Consider the following 15,026-nt stretch of genomic DNA (forward strand, 5'->3'; position numbering starts at 1 on the left):
GCCAGCGGCCGGGGCGGGGAGGGGAGAGCGAGCGCACTCGAGTGCATACGAGAAGCTGATTTTATTAAGGGGGGGAACCCCCTAAAGTGGAGACAGGCCGGGGTCTGGGGCCGGGCCTGGAGGGCTTCCCAGCGGGCCGGGGGGCGGAGCTCAGCCCTGGGGACGCTGCCTCGGGGCGGGGCGGGGCTTCCCTTCCAGGCCCGGTGCTCCCGGGTGGAACTGGAACCGGGTGGATTTCGGAACACCAAGCTCTCTGAGAGGCCAGGGCCGAGCGGGTGGCTGGGGCTCCGGCTGGGCAGTCCGGGGGCTCGGGGATTGGACCAGCGGCGGACTGAAGGCGGAGCCGAGGTAAGGCAGGGCGGCGGCGGCGGCGGGGAGCTCAGAGCGAGTCCGACTGCTCGTCGGGAGCCTGGCTCTGCTGCATCTGGGCCTGCATCTTCTCCAGCATCTCCTGCATGCGGCGTAGCTGTGCGGGGCGAGACGGCAGGCGATGGCGGCACCAGGCCAAGCCCAAGGGGGCGTCATGAACAGGACCCCGGGGTGGGTGGGTCCGCAGGGGAAGCGAGGTAGCTCGCTCACCTCTTCGTCCTTCTCACGGATCAACTTCTCCGTCTCGGCCAGAGGCAGCATGGGCAGCGGGATCTCTGTGGCACTCTGGCGAGAGAGCTTACTGGGGGTGGAGGGGGCAGAGTAAAGGAAAGGGGGACAGGGGACGGGAGTCAGGGCGGGGTCTGGGTTTGGGGAGAATCTGGGCCTGGGAGGCGGGGCCAGGGACACTGGATTGGGGCCCCATGCAAAGTGGGGGGGGAGGGAAGGAGTGGGGGGGGAGTCTGGTTGGAGGCGGGGCGGGGGGCAGGGCCTATCGGAAAGGCTGTCCGGAGAGTCAGGCACTCCCGTGAGCGGGCCCCAGCTCTCACCTGCGGCTGGCTCGGTCTCGAGCCCCCGGCCTGGCCAGGCTCTGCAGGCAGCGGGCCCGGTAGCCCTCGTAGAGCAGATCGTGCGTCACCTCTTTCAAGTCGTGCAAGTGTGTCTGCACCAACATCCGTCTCAGGTTCAGGAAGTCGCAGTGGTGTGGGTTCTCCACTGGTGGGGGGGGGGGGGCGAGGAACTAGAGCTCAACCCGGAGCTTGGGGTCCGACCCCAGGGTCAAGGTTAGATGCACTGGAAGTCCTCCTGTTGTACTTCTCAGGGGCCTACATTTTGCAACCCAAGTAACCCTAATTGGATTCCCAGGACCAGTGCCCACTCCAGTTTGACGGATCAAGTGCAGACTCTGGGCTCCCAGCTAGCCTCAGAACTCGGCCTTACCCTCCACAGTACCCCAGGAATAGCGGCGTCCCCTCACTGGCCGGGTCCCCCCATCCTTCACCACCTCACAGGAACCAACGACCGCAAAAGGAACGCTTTCCTATAGAGGACGGGATCAGGGGTCATGCTGGCCTCTAGTGGGCAGAAAATGATCAACTTCCACCCCCACATCTGCCTCCTCTGTTTCTCTATCCCTCCCTCCTGTGTCTCTCCCACCTTCATCTCCTCATTCTGCCTCTTGAAATCTTCATCTTCATCAGAATCACAATCCGGGAACTGATAAATATTGATCTCTTCCTCCTTCAACTGGTCCCGGATCTCAAAGGAGACAGATAACAGAGTGAGAAATAGGGGTTTGGACAATGGCATGGTCAGAGACAAAAGAAAGATAGAGATGGTGAGGGCCACACATATAAAGATAACTAAAGGTAAAATCTCACCAGGCCCTGGTGGCTCATGTCTGTTATCCTAGCTATTCAGGAGGCTAGGATCTAAGGATTGCCATTCAAAGCCAGCCAGGGCAGGAAAGTTGGTGAGATTTTTTTATTTTATTTATTTTATTTTTTTGCCAGTCCTGGGCTTGAGCTCAGGGCCTGAGCACTGTCCTTGGACTTTCTCAAGGCTAGAGCTCTACCACTTGAGCCTCAGCACCACTTCCGACTTTTTTCTATGTATGTGGTACCGAGGAATCGAACCCGGGTCTTCATGCATGCTAGGCAAGCACTTTAACCACTAGGCCAAACTCCCGGCCCCAGTTGGTGAGATTTTTATCTCCAATTAACCATTAGAAAATGGAAAGTGGTGCTATGGCTCAAAGTGGCCCCAAGTTCAAGCCTCACTACCACCACCACCACCAACAACAACAACAAAAAATCTCAGAGGCATAGTTGGTTAGAAACTGAGAAAGGTGGGACAGATATCTGGAGATCAGGAAAAACAACTCAAACAGTGGGCAAAGGTTCTAAAGATACCAGGGAGGGGCTAGAATGATGGTTAGGAGTTACCATGGCTATTTCCTGCTCACCTCAAACAGGCCTTAGCCTTAGTCTAGCTCTGGTGCAGAACATCAGTCCTGTTCTGAACCTTTCAGGCATGGCAACCTCCTTCCCACCTCCCCCAGAAACTTCCTCTTAACAATCTAGCCTGACACTTAGTAGTCTAAGAAGGTCAACCTCCTCCATACTAGCCCCATTTAAAGAAAAAAGGAAAAAAAAAAAAGTCAAACTTAGGCCAGGAGTATGGGTTAGTGGTAGTGTGCTTGCCTAGCATACACAAAGCCTTGGGCTCCATTCCCCAGAACCACAGAAAAGGCTAGAAGTGGTGCTGTGGCTCAAATGGCAGCACCTTGAGCAAAAAGTGACCAAGGACAGTGCCCAGGCCCTGAGTTCGAGCCCCAGGACTGGCAAAAAAAAAAAAAAAAAAAAAAAAAAACCTCTAACTTAAGATTAGGTTTGGTCTAAGGCCAATGCCCACACCTTTTGCTTGAGGGCCTGGGCTTCTTTAGGCATCAGTGCATCTGCTTTGCCGATGACTGGAATGATGTTGACTTTCTCATGCACTGCCCGGAGGAATGCCACATCTAGGGGTCGAAGTCTGCACCCCAAAATTAGTCAGGACCAAGTTCCAAGGTGAACACTCCCACCCCATCACCCAATCCCCAGGTTGTCCTCCAGACCCCCGGCCAAAGGGCGAGATGAAGTAGAGGCAACAGTGGACCCGGGAATCCTGGATGTTCTTTCTGTTCAGTCCACTCTCATCTCTGAGATATTGTTCAAATTGTTCCTCAATGAAGCGAACCACAGGCAGCCAGCTGGGGTGTGGGAAGAGGATGTGGGGGTCAGAGATCAGAGGCTAGAGGACAAGGCTAGCTAGCCAGGGCTATGGGAACAAGAAATAGTTCCTTTGCTGCCAACCAAAGGCATCAAAGACAACTGGTTGGGGACATAGGCGAGATGTCACTAAGCCCAGATGGCTTTCAAAAATGACTTCCTTTTGGATCAAGGAGGAGCCAAGATAGATTTAACCCTGTGATTGACCCCTGGGCCTCCAGATAGCTGTTTTGAGAAGCTCACCCCCCCCCCCCACACACAATTCCCTGCCCTTTTCCTCACCAGTCCGAGCAGTCTACAGAGTCCCCAAAGCCAGGTGTGTCCACCAAGGTCAGTTTCACCTTGATACCCCCCTCTTCAATCTCCACACCCCTGCGCTCAATGGTCAGCGTTTGAGTCAGACGAGCTGTGGGCGTGGGGAGAAGCCAGGACTGATTTCCTTTCCCAGTTAACCCAGCTGCTGCCACTCATGCTTCAGAGAAAAAGCAGTGGCCACTGAATCCCCACATGGAACAGAAAACAGTCAGTCTAGGGACACAGCAAAGCAGAGGGTGTGTGGCGGGGCGCGGGGGGTGGTTTCACCATTGGCATCTGGCACCTGCCGATCCTCATAGAGATTGGTAAGAAACAGGCTGTTGATGAGGGTGGATTTCCCCAGGCCTGATTCTCCTGTGAACAGACCAAGCCAATTGGTCAGAGGAAGGGACAGCCAAAATTCCCTGAGGATGCCCCTACCTCCCCTCCCCCCCCTTCCAAGCCCTTTCCAGAATCCCCAGACCTGCCACCATGAGTGTGAAGTCAAACCCCTTCTTGACGGATTTGCGGTGCAGCTGATTGGGAAGGGCTGCAAAACCCACGTACTCCTTGTCCTGTTGGGAAGGGTGAGAGGGACCCCATATGAGACTCTGTGGAGTGGCATGCAAGACCCCCTCATCACCTGAACCCAAAGGCTCACTGTTGATCAACCATGGTTTGGGGGCTCTGGAGGGGGAGAGGGGTAGGGCTATAAAAAACATGGGATCCTGGGCATAAGAACTTACCATGACTCCAGTAGCTGTTGCTGCACCTGGTATCTCTCCCCACTTCCTCTGGCCGGGCAGGAAGTTGAGTGCTGCAAAGAAGGGGGCGGGCAGCATAGGAAGTAGAGATGCTTCAATTGGCCCAGGCCAGAGAGCTAGGGAAAGACACAACCAAGAATACTTGAGAATCCTGCGCCCTGGATCCCTTTGCCCATCGCTCAATATTAGCACACATACACACACACTCCACTCACAAGCTCTGGAGGTGTGGTTTAGTGCAGAACACCTGCCTTGAAAGTGTAAGACTGAATTAAACCCCAGTACTGCAAAAGAAAAGCAATTAACCTCTTTGAGCCTTAAAGCTAAGACTCTGCAAAGTGCTAGTCCATCTAGATTTCACCCAACTCTACAACTCCCTATTTTCCCCTTTCCTTTTGGCCTCTGTTATGACTAAATTGTATCTTACCCTTTCATCACTAAATTCATATGTTCAAGTCTTAGTCCCCAGTGCAGATCTATTTATAGACAGGATTAAAGGAGGTAATTACAGTTAAACAAGCATGGAGCCTGGGGCTTGAATTCAGGGCCTGGGCCCTTGAGCCACAGTTCCACTTCTGGCTTTTTGCTGGTTAATTGGAGATAAGAGTCTCAAAAACTTTTTTTTTTGTTATTTTTGTGCCAGTCATGGAACCTGAACTCAGGACCTGAGCACTGTCCTTGGACTTTTTTTTTTTTTTTTTTTTTTGCCAGTCCTGGGCTTGAGTTCAGGGCCTGAGCACTGTCCTTGGACTTTCTCAAGGCTAGAGCTCTACCACTTGAGCCTCAGCACCACTTCTGGCTTTTTTCTAGGTATGTGGTACCGAGGAATTGAACCCGGGTCTTCGTGCATGCTAGGCAAGCACTAACCACTAGGCCAAACTCCCGGCCCTGTCCTTGGACTTTTTCAAGGCTAGTGCTCTACCACTTGAGCCATAGCACCACTATCAGCTTTTTCTATGGATGTGGTACCAAGGAATTGAATTCAGGTCTTTGTGCATGCTAGGCAAGCATTCTACCACTAGACCAAACCCCCGGCTCTCAAGTTATTTATTTATTTATTTATTTAGTTAGTTAGTCAGTTAGTTAGTGGGAGCTTGCATTGAACCTCAGTCTTCAGATCTCAGCCTCCTGAGTAGCTAGGATTACAAGCATGAACCACTTACACCATTGCCAGTACACACACAAAGAAGTTTGGAACCCTAATGCAATAGCTCTAGTGTCCTAGTAATAATAAGAAACATAGTCTAAGAAACATAGTCTATGTCTACTTCTGTCTGTCTGTCTGTTTGGTTCTCTCTCTATCTCTCTCTCTCTCTCTCTGGGTGTGTATACCCACAGAGAAAAGGCCAAGTGAGGACACAGCCAGAAGAGAGCCATCTGCAAGCCAAGGAAAGAGGCCTCCTGACTTCAACCACACTGGCACCTTGAGCTCAGATCTCCAGTCTTCAAAACTGTGAGAAAATAAATGTCTGTTGTTTTAGCCACTCAGTCTGAGATATTCTGTTAGGTGGACCCCAGCAGATCAACACAGCCCTAAAACTTACTCTTCTCCCTGTCCACTCTAAGGCAATTATGCTACTGTGCTTAATGTGTACTTTTTTGGCTTCTATACATTTTGAAAAATGTGTAATACATAGAAGTACCTTTTACTCAGTATATATTTATATACAAATGTATGTGTATGTATAGTTCTAGAAGCCAAAGCCAAGGCCTTATGTATGCCATATGTGTATCTTTCTGTTTCTCATTTATTTATTTATTTATTTATTTATTTATTTATTTATTTATTTATTTTTGGATAGTCATGGGGCTTGAACTCCAGGCCTAGATACTGTCCCTGAGCTCTTCAGCTCAAGGGACATTACAACACTCTACAACTTGAGCCACAATGCCACTTCTGGTTTTCTGGTGGTTAATTGGAGATAAGTCTTATAGACATTTTGTGCTCAGGCTGGATTTGAACCACAATCTTCAGATCTCAGGTCTCCTGAATAGCTAGGATTACAGGTGTAAATCACTCATGTTCCACCCATACGAGTATTTTGTCCCTTCTTGGTTGTTTTGTTGTGTTCTTTTTGTTTGTGTGTCCTGGGGTTTGAACTCAGGGCCTGGGCACTGTCCTTAGGCTTTCTCAAGGCCGTTGCTCTACTAATTGAGCCACAGCACCAGTTTTGGCTTTTTCTGTGTATGTGGTATGGAGAAATCAAACCCAGGGCCTTGTGCATGCTGGGTGAGCACTCTACCACTAGACCACATACCTGGTGACTCCATTTTTATTTCTTATTATTTTTTTTTGTGTGTGTGTGGGGGGGGGGTCATGGGGCTTGAATTCAGCCTGGGTACTGTCCCTGTGCTCTTCAGCTCAAGGCTACCACCCTTGAGCCAAGCCCTACTTCTCATTTTCTAGAAGTTAATTGGAGATAAGAGTCTGAGGTCCTTTTTTGCCTGGCTGGCTTTGAACCTTGATCTCAAATCTCAACCTCCTGAGTAGCTGGGATTACAGGCTTGAGCCACCACACCTGGCTTCTGGTGACTCCATTTATATACCTGTTCAATGGCTCTATTGATAATGCTCTCCTTTTAAAAACCTGAAAAAGCCAAGAGCTGGTGGCTCATACCTGTAATTCTGAGCTTCTTTTTGCTCAAGGCTAGGGCTCTATCACTTGAGCCCCAGTGCCACTTTGCTTTTAGTAATTAATTGGAAATAAGAGTCTCATGGACTTTCTTTCCTGGGCTGGCTTTGAACCACCATCCTCAGATCTCAGCCTCCTTGAATAGCTAGGATTACAGGCATGAGCCACTAGCACCCAGTTTCCATGAGACCCTTATTTCCAAGTAATCAGCAAAAAGCCAGATGGAAAGCTGTGGTGCAAGTGGTAGTTACCTTGACTAGAAAAGCCAAGCAAAAGTATAAGGCCCTTAGTTCAAACCCCAGTACTGGATGGGTGTGAACAGCCCCCCCCCCCACCACACACACACACACACACACACACACACACACACACACACGACCTGATAAAGATTATGACACATTGGTTATATCACATAAAGCTGTTAAAACAGAGCTTTGTATATGAGATAAGTTCACTCAGGGTAAACTCTTATTACTTCAAGAGCTGAGTAGTGTGGTGAGGCTCACAGTTCAAATCCAGTCACTGCTCCTCTGGATCAGTTATTGAAGATTCAGACAGTGTGAATTAAGTCAGCCCGGAGAGACAGACACAAGTAAGTATGACTCACAGCATTCATGTGAACCTTGCCAGGGAGGGGTGGGGAGGAAGGGTGGAGGATGGCAGTAATGCTTAGATAGAAGCAAAGGGAAGGATAATTATATCCTTTCCTATTCCACCACAGCCCTTCCTCCCAAATTTCTCATCAGTCTGAGCAGTGCTATGGTCTTAATTAAAACACAGGGGATGGGGGGAAATCATTTGCTTAGTATTCATTAGGCACTGGGCTCTGCTCCTACATCACAAAAGAGAAAGCAGGAAGGAAAGAAAGAAAAGAATAATTGGGTGTCCATGAATCATGCGTATATTCCTAGCTATGCAGAAGGCTGAGATGTGAGGATCACAGTTTGAAGGTAGCTCTGGCATAAAAGTCCTTGAGACTTATCTCCAATTAACCAGCAAAAAGCCAGGAATGGAGCTGCGGCTCAAGTAGTATAGTGCCACCTTTGAACACTTAGTAATATTTGTTTAAGATAGCAACAAGGGATTGGAATTCTGGGCCTTGAACTCTCTAGACAAACTCTCCCCTACCTGAGCCACACCCCAATCCTTAGATTCTTTGAGCCATAAATCCACTTTTAGGGTATTAATTAGAGACAAGAATCTCCTGGCCCTTGGCTAGGAGTATAACCTAGTGGTAGAATGCTCGCCTCCCCTGCATGAAGCCCTTAGTTTGATTCCTTGGTACCACATACACAGAAAAAGCCTGAAGTGGCACTGTGGCTCAGTGCAGAGCTCTAGCCTTGAGCAAAAAGTGTCCAAGGACAGTGCCCACGCCCTGAATTCAAGCCCAGGACTGACAAAAAAAAAAAAAAAATGTATCCTGGCCCAGCGATGGTGGCTCTGTCTCTCTTATAATCCTACACAGGGGGCTGAGATCTGAGGATATAGGTTCAAAACCAGCCCAGGCAAGAAAGTCCTTGAGTCTCATCGCTAATTAATCACCAAAAAAAAGCCAAAACTGGCACTGTGGTTCAAAATGCTAGAGCGCTAAAGAGCTAGGGCAGCACCCAGGCCCAGAATTGAAGCTCCACTACAATGACAAAAAAAATAAAACTAAAAGTCTCTTGGGATGGCTTCTAATTGAGCCTTTCAGATCTCAGCCTCCTGAATAGTTAGGATTATAGGCATGAGCCACAAGGGTCTGGCATTTTTTTTTTTTTCAAGCAAGAAAAAGTTTTCATAGTCACATAATGACAAAGGATTATTTAACAGAAGTTTTCTCCTGCGCCAGCTATGATCTTTACCATTAAAGTTGATAAATGGCTAGCATTCACAATTTATGTATGTCCTTTCACCCCAATATAAGCTGTTCATTTTTTTTTTTTTTTAATTTCAGTACTCCAGCAGTATAAGATCCTACAATCATGCCTCTTCCTGGCTTGGGATTTGTATAGAGGTCCACCTGTCTCTGGCTTCCTGACAGCCTCTTTGTGTCTCTGTCTCTTTGTCTCTGCCTGTTTAACTCAATGTGGTCTTTTGTTCCTCCGGATCTGGCTGGTTTCTCTCCAGGCTCCCTGCCTTTTTCTTCAGACACTGCTTCAATAACTTTGTATCTCTTTTATCTGGTTCTCCATCTCTTTGTCTCCAGAGGCCATTTTCCACCCCTTCACAGTCAGCCTTTGTGCATTGTCTCTGAGCACTGCATCCTCTCTAACGCAGACCTCTCTGGTTGAGTCTCAGCTTCAGGGTGATTCCATATAGGGGTCCTGGGTCCTTTTTAAATTGCATTTTCTCTCACTCTCTCCAACAAATAAAACATGATGAGGCAGGGAACGTGAGAGAAGGGGCAGTTTATTCAAAAGTGCCAGTGAGGTGCCAGGGCAGTTGAGGGGAGCCTTTTGCCTAACAGCAGGTCGTATAATCCCCCCCCACCTAGGACCCCCGTCCACCTGCTGGGGGGCGGGGAGGGGGGGTGGAGGGGGTCTGGGGTCTCCCCTCTGCGTCCTTGGGGGGCAGTCTCAGCTGTCCCGGCTCCTGGCCCGGTGGTCGGGGTCTTCAGGAAGAGGAAGGGGCCTGTCTCTCTCTCTCTCTCTCTCTCTCTGTCTCTGCCCCCCCACCCCAGCTCCTCCCCGGTCCCCGTCCTCCCCCCCCCCCCAGCCCAGCCTCCACCCTTCTTCCCGGGCCGGCGGCCTCCGGGCCCCGCCGGGCTTTGTTTCCCGAGTCTCGGCGCCCCGCCCCGCCCCGTCTGGGGTCCCCGCCGCCCTTTGTCTGCCCGGGCCTCTCCCCCACCCGTCTCCCCGGGGCTCTCTGGGGCCGGCGAGGCTGGTGGCGCTGCCCGCCCAACCCCGAAGGCGGCCCGGGAGGCAGCCGCGGCCCCCGGCGCCCCGCCGCAGCCCAGGGAGCACACGGTTAAACCCGCCGCGCCCGGGCCGCCGGCCCCGGCCCCGCCGACCGGGCGGCGCCCGCCCGCGGCGCGCGCCTCCTCCCGGGTCCTAGCGCGGCCCGGCTCGCCCCGCGCCGGCTTCCGCTCCCCGCGGCCGCCCCGGGACGTCCGGGGGCCGAGCCCCCTCGGGCACGGGCGCGGAGCCCGCCGAGCGCCGCCGGGAGGCCGGGACCGGGTGACCGCGCGAGCGCGGCGGGGAGCAGCAGGTGCCGGGCAGGGGGGGGATCCCCGGGGCCCCGACGCCGCCCGGTGCCCGCCGCGGCCGGCAGAGGGCGGCGGCAGGGCGGCGCGCGGGCCGCACATGGCTGCGTGACCGCAGGGGCCCCGTGTCTGTCGCTTTGCCCAGGGCGGCGTGCCGGCGATGGAGCGCGCCGGGGAGCCCTGGGGTCCGAACCTGCGGGGCCCGGAGGAGAGGGAGCTGCCGACCGGCGCCGGCGCAGGTGAGGTCCCCCGCGGACAGGGTGGGGACGCCGTCCCGGGCGGAGGGGGGGAGCCCCCCGCGACCTGGCCTCCCCAGCGGGGCACGTCTGCCGCCGGACTGATCTGCAGAGCCAGGTCCAATCCCGCCTCCTCCTTTCCCCTTCGGGGCTCTCGTTCAGATCTTGCAGGCTCCGAAGAGCCGAGACCCGACTGGAGCTTTTCTCTGTTCCGTTACAGATGTCTGTGCGAATCGAGTTATAGTGATGGGTATTTTTTATCTTCCCTCTCCTGCCACCCCCAAGCGTCTTGAGAGGGATGGTTGGGGGTCCTCATCCTAGGATGAGTGAAAAATAAATTACAAAACAGGGTAAAATGTCAAGGTACAAATAGAACACATTCCAGGTTTCAAAATAGAGACATAGCGTAATAGGTAACACAGGCTTGGGTGTCAGACAGACTTAAATTTAAAAAAAAAACCTGGCTTTGAGTGGCACTCTGGTGGCACCCAGGCCTTAGCCATTCAGGAGGCTGAGATCTGAGGATTTAGTTTCCAAGCCAGCCAGGGCAGTAAAATCCATGAGAGTGTCTTCTTCTAATTAACCACCAAAAAGCTGGAAGTAGAGCTGTGGCTAGCCTTGAGCAAAAAAAAAAAAAGCTCAGGGACTGCACCCAGGCCCTCAATTTAAGCTTCAGCACAAAATACAAACAATAACAAAACCCTTAATTCTTGGCATCTCTATGATTACAATGATAATAACATCATTTCCTAGAATTTTTGAGGTTCCATATCACTTAGCGATTGATACATTTGATGCTATTTATTTTTGGAGTTTGAACTCTGGGAGTAAGATTGCTTGCCAGGCCATGTACTGATAGCTCATATCTGTAATCCTAGCTACCAAGTAGGCTGAGGTCTGAGAATCAAGGTTCAAAGCCAACTGGGAAGTCTGTTGAGACTCATACCTAATTAAGCACCAAAAGGAAGGAAGTAGAGGTGGTAGAACACCAACCTTGAGCAAAAAAAAGCTCAAAAACAGTGTCCAGGCCTTGAGTTCCAGTTTCAGCACAAGAAAGAAAAAAGATGGTTAGCCAGCACCCACTACTTGAGCCACACCCGAGCCTTTTTTGTTTTAGTTCTGTAGGATAAGCATATATTAAGGATATGGTAAGTGGATAGCATTATTATTATTACTGAGATGCATAGGCAATAAATGCTTAGACGCACTTAGAAGTGTTAAGTTTAGAAGAAAGATCCTTGAGACTAGCTATTGTCAAAAGAAGTCTTACAGCCAGGCACCAGTAGCTTACTCTTGTAATCTTAGCTACTCAAGAGGCTGAGATCTGAGGACCAAGATTCAAAGCCAGCCCAGGCAAGAAAGACCATGAGACTATCTTCAATTAAACACCCCCCCCCAAAAAAAAAAACAAAAAACAAAAAACAAAGTGGAGCTTTGGCTCAAGTAGTAGAATGTCTTAAGCACGAAAGCTTAGGGACAGTGCCCAGGCCCTGAGTTCAAGCCCCAGGACCAACAAACACACCCACACACAAGAAAAAGTCTTTTTTTTTTGGGGGGGGGGTCGGTTTTGGGACAGTCTGGGTGCTGTCCCTGAACTCTTCAGCTCAAGGCTACCATCCTATCCCCCCAGGCCTGGGCATTGTGCCCAAGCTCTTCAGTTCCAGGCAACTGCCCTACCCCTTGAACCACAGCCCCACTTCCCATTTTCTAGTGGTTAATTGGAGATGAGAGTCTATCATGTTCTTTAGTGCCTGGGCTGGGGTTTGATCTGCAATTCTCAGGCGTGAGCCACTGTGCCCAGCTTAAAAAAAAAAAAAAGTCTTTTTATGAAGGTTATTATGGAAGATAAGATCTGGTGGGCACAGAGTATAGCTCAATGATGGAGTGCTGAGATATGCAACTCATTTCTTTCCCAGGTCTAGGGAGTGAGAATGTGGAGGTTTCTCAGCCTGATGAGTTTGAACTACAGGAAGAAGATGACCTGGGATTTAAAGAAGAGGAAGATCTGGCCCCGGCTCATGAAGTTGGAACTGTGTCTCTAAAACCTGAAGGTATCCAGACCTGGGAGGACTTATGGGTCCACAAAGAAGGGTTAGGGAAGTCTCAGCCACGGGACAGAGCCCCCCGGGTCTTGGGAGAACCACGCTGGGGCCAGGGGGGTAGTGATCGGACAGCTGTGTGTGGCGAGTGTGGCAAGAGCTTTCGGCAGATGTCAGACCTGGTGAAACATCAGCGGACTCACACCGGGGAGAAGCCCTACAAATGTGGGGTCTGTGGCAAGGGCTTTGGTGATAGCTCAGCTCGCATCAAACACCAGCGAACTCACAGTGGTGAGAAGCCCTACAGGGCTCGGCCACAGACCCAGGGTCCCCCAAAGATCCCTCGACCCCGGATCCCTGCTGGTGAGCGCCCCACTATTTGTGGCGAATGTGGCAAGAGCTTCCGGCAGAGTTCTGACCTGGTGAAACACCAGCGGACACACACGGGTGAGAAGCCCTACAAATGTGGCATCTGTGGAAAGGGCTTTGGTGATAGTTCTGCCCGCATAAAGCACCAGCGGACACACCGGGGGGAACAACCTCCCCGGCCGGTGGTACCTCGACAACAGCCACCCCGGGCCACCCCCACTGCTGCACAGGGCCCCAAGGCACAGGACAAACCTTATACCTGCACTGATTGTGGGAAGAGGTTTATTCTCAGCTGCAGCCTCCTGAGCCACCAGCGCAGTCACCTGGGCCCCAAGCCCTTTGCCTGTGATGTGTGTGGGAAGGAATTTGCCCGGGGCTCTGACCTAGTAAAGCACCTTCGCGTGCACACAGGTGAGAAGCCTTACCTGTGTCCCGAGTGTGGCAAGGGCTTTGCTGACAGTTCGGCCCGTGTTAAACATCTCCGTACCCACAGTGGTGAGAGACCCCACGCCTGCCCTGAATGTGACCGAACCTTCAGCCTCAGCTCTACCCTTCTTCGCCATCGTCTGACTCACATGGAACCCCAAGACTTTGGTTTCCCAGGCTACCCTGAAGCCCCCTTGATCCTCAGCCCACCTCCACCACCTCTTGGCACCAGCCCCTCCCTGACACCCAGAAGCCCATCACACTCGGGTGAGGGACCTTTTGGCTTGCCTGGCTTGGAACCAGAGCCTGGAGGCCCACAGGCAGGGGAGCCACCTCCACCACTGGCAGGTGACAAGCCCCACAAATGTCCTGAATGTGGCAAGGGCTTCCGCCGAAGCTCTGACCTGGTGAAACATCATCGTGTACACACGGGAGAGAAACCTTACCTCTGTCCTGAATGTGGCAAAGGTTTTGCAGATAGCTCGGCCCGAGTGAAGCACCTCCGCACTCATCGTGGCGAACGTGCACGGCCACCAGCGCCACCACCACCATCTTCTCTGCTTCGGCCCCATAACCCACCCGGCCCAGCACCCGCAACTCCACCACCGCGAGTTCGGGCCCAACCCTCTGGACCCAGCCAACCCCATGTGTGTGGCTTCTGTGGGAAAGAATTTCCCCGAAGCTCAGATCTGGTGAAACACAGGCGCACCCACACTGGAGAGAAGCCATACAAGTGTGCTGAGTGTGGCAAGGGTTTTGGTGACAGCTCGGCTCGGATCAAGCACCAGCGGGGGCACCTGGCCTTGAGACCCTTTGGCATAGTGGATGTTCAGGCAAGGCCTCTCAAGGAAGAACCACCAGCAGGACTGGAATAAGGGGGCTCCCCAGCGGGTGGGGAGCCAGGAAACCAAAGGGAGGGGAATTTGCTGCTGAAGCAGAGAAGGGTATGGGAGGTGGTGGGGGGGAGATGGTGGGACAAGTGGGAGAAAGGAGTGTGTAGGTAGAACTAGAGATTGGAGAGACCATAATTTTGATACTCAGGAAACTGTCCCGGCAAGGGGTTCGTTAGACTCCTGCTGGTATGGCCTGTATTCCTGGCTTCTAAAATCGTGGCCTAGCACACAGGCACTCATTACATACTTGTGAAATTTAGAAATGGATTAAGATCTGTAGACTTTTAACCCTCAGTTTGCGAGGTATACCAGTACCTTGCCATTTATACCTGTAATGATGAGTACTGGAAGCAGATATCAGAAGGCCTTGAGGGCAGCTTCAGCAAAAAGTTCTGGAGACTCCATCTCATCCTATAGCTGGGTATAATGGCGGGTGCTTTTCATCATGGCACAGATAGGAGGATGAAGATCCAGGTCTACCCCAGGAGAAAAATGAGAGAATCTTATCTTAAAAATAACCAGAGCAAAAAGGGCTAGAATATGGCTGAAGTAGTGTGATACTTTCGAGTGAATAGGAAGTTCTGATTTCAAACCCTAGTATCTCCAAAAAGAAAAAGGAATTCTAGATTCTTGTCTGTTTAGAATGAACCTTTCCCAGCCTGGCTCTGGGCCTTCTGAGGTATAGCAATGAGACTTGTGGGAATGAAGGCTGGGAATTAACACGTGGAGCAGAAGCCAAGCACCAGTGGTTCACATCTACATCTATAATCCTAGCTACTCAGGAGACTTAAACCTTGATCTGAAGATCAAGGTTCAAAGCCAGCCAGGGCAGGAAAATCTGTGGGACTCTTATCTCCAATTAATTACCCAGAGCCAGAAGTGGAGCTGTGTTTCTAGTATAGCACTAGCCCTTGAGCAAAAGAGAGTTTAAATATAGCACCCAGGCCTTCAGTTGAAGATCCATGACTGGCACCAAAAAAAGAAGAATGAAGTGGAACATGGGTAAAGTAATTTAAGTGGTAGGAGGTTCTTACCTATAATGGGGCTATCA

General features: G+C 51.6%; 2 protein-coding genes across 3 annotated transcripts; one reads left to right on the forward strand and one right to left on the reverse strand.

Annotated features, from left to right (window-relative positions):
- The first annotated feature begins 153 nt into the window (after nucleotides 1-153).
- Znf48 (zinc finger protein 48) lies at nucleotides 154-14,083 on the forward strand. 2 transcript variants are annotated; one of them, XM_090357999.1, is made up of 3 exons: nucleotides 154-348; nucleotides 10,158-10,251; nucleotides 12,165-14,083. In XM_090357999.1, exons 2-3 carry the CDS (start codon nucleotides 10,173-10,175, stop codon nucleotides 13,955-13,957), a joined length of 1,872 nt encoding a protein of 623 aa, XP_090214125.1. In that variant the 5' UTR covers nucleotides 154-348; nucleotides 10,158-10,172; the 3' UTR covers nucleotides 13,958-14,083. The 2 variants fall into 2 exon arrangements, with proteins under 2 accessions (XP_090214125.1, XP_090214126.1); XM_090358000.1 differs by lacking the exon at nucleotides 154-348 and adding an exon at nucleotides 9,943-10,017.
- On the reverse strand, nucleotides 348-4,273 carry Septin1 (septin 1). The gene is made up of 11 exons (XM_090358001.1): nucleotides 4,178-4,273; nucleotides 3,916-4,006; nucleotides 3,720-3,806; nucleotides 3,420-3,543; nucleotides 2,984-3,118; nucleotides 2,784-2,901; nucleotides 1,525-1,626; nucleotides 1,309-1,408; nucleotides 918-1,083; nucleotides 580-670; nucleotides 348-466 (listed from the first exon to the last, which is right to left on the reverse strand). Exons 1-11 carry the CDS (start codon nucleotides 4,271-4,273, stop codon nucleotides 380-382), a joined length of 1,197 nt encoding a protein of 398 aa, XP_090214127.1. The 3' UTR covers nucleotides 348-379.
- Nucleotides 14,084-15,026: the final 943 nt, after the last annotated feature.

This window comes from Megascapheus bottae, chromosome 25 (genome assembly GCF_031878675.1).
Source record: "Megascapheus bottae isolate mThoBot1 chromosome 25, mThoBot2.hap1, whole genome shotgun sequence".
Lineage (NCBI taxonomy): Eukaryota > Metazoa > Chordata > Mammalia > Rodentia > Geomyidae > Megascapheus > Megascapheus bottae.

Coding starts and splice junctions, on each gene's coding strand:
- Znf48 (XM_090357999.1), top strand. CDS start 10,173: ATGGAGCGCGCCGGGGAGCCCTGGGGTCCGAACCTGCGGGGCCCGGAG. Junction 10,252..12,164: donor GCCGACCGGCGCCGGCGCAG/GTGAGGTCCCCC, acceptor TTTCTTTCCCAG/GTCTAGGGAGTGAGAATGTG.
- Septin1 (XM_090358001.1), bottom strand. CDS start 4,273: ATGCTGCCCGCCCCCTTCTTTGCAGCACTCAACTTCCTGCCCGGCCAG. Junction 3,119..3,419: donor TCTGTAGACTGCTCGGACTG/GTGAGGAAAAGG, acceptor CCCACACCCCAG/CTGGCTGCCTGTGGTTCGCT. Junction 1,084..1,308: donor TTCCTGGGGTACTGTGGAGG/GTAAGGCCGAGT, acceptor CCCCCCCACCAG/TGGAGAACCCACACCACTGC.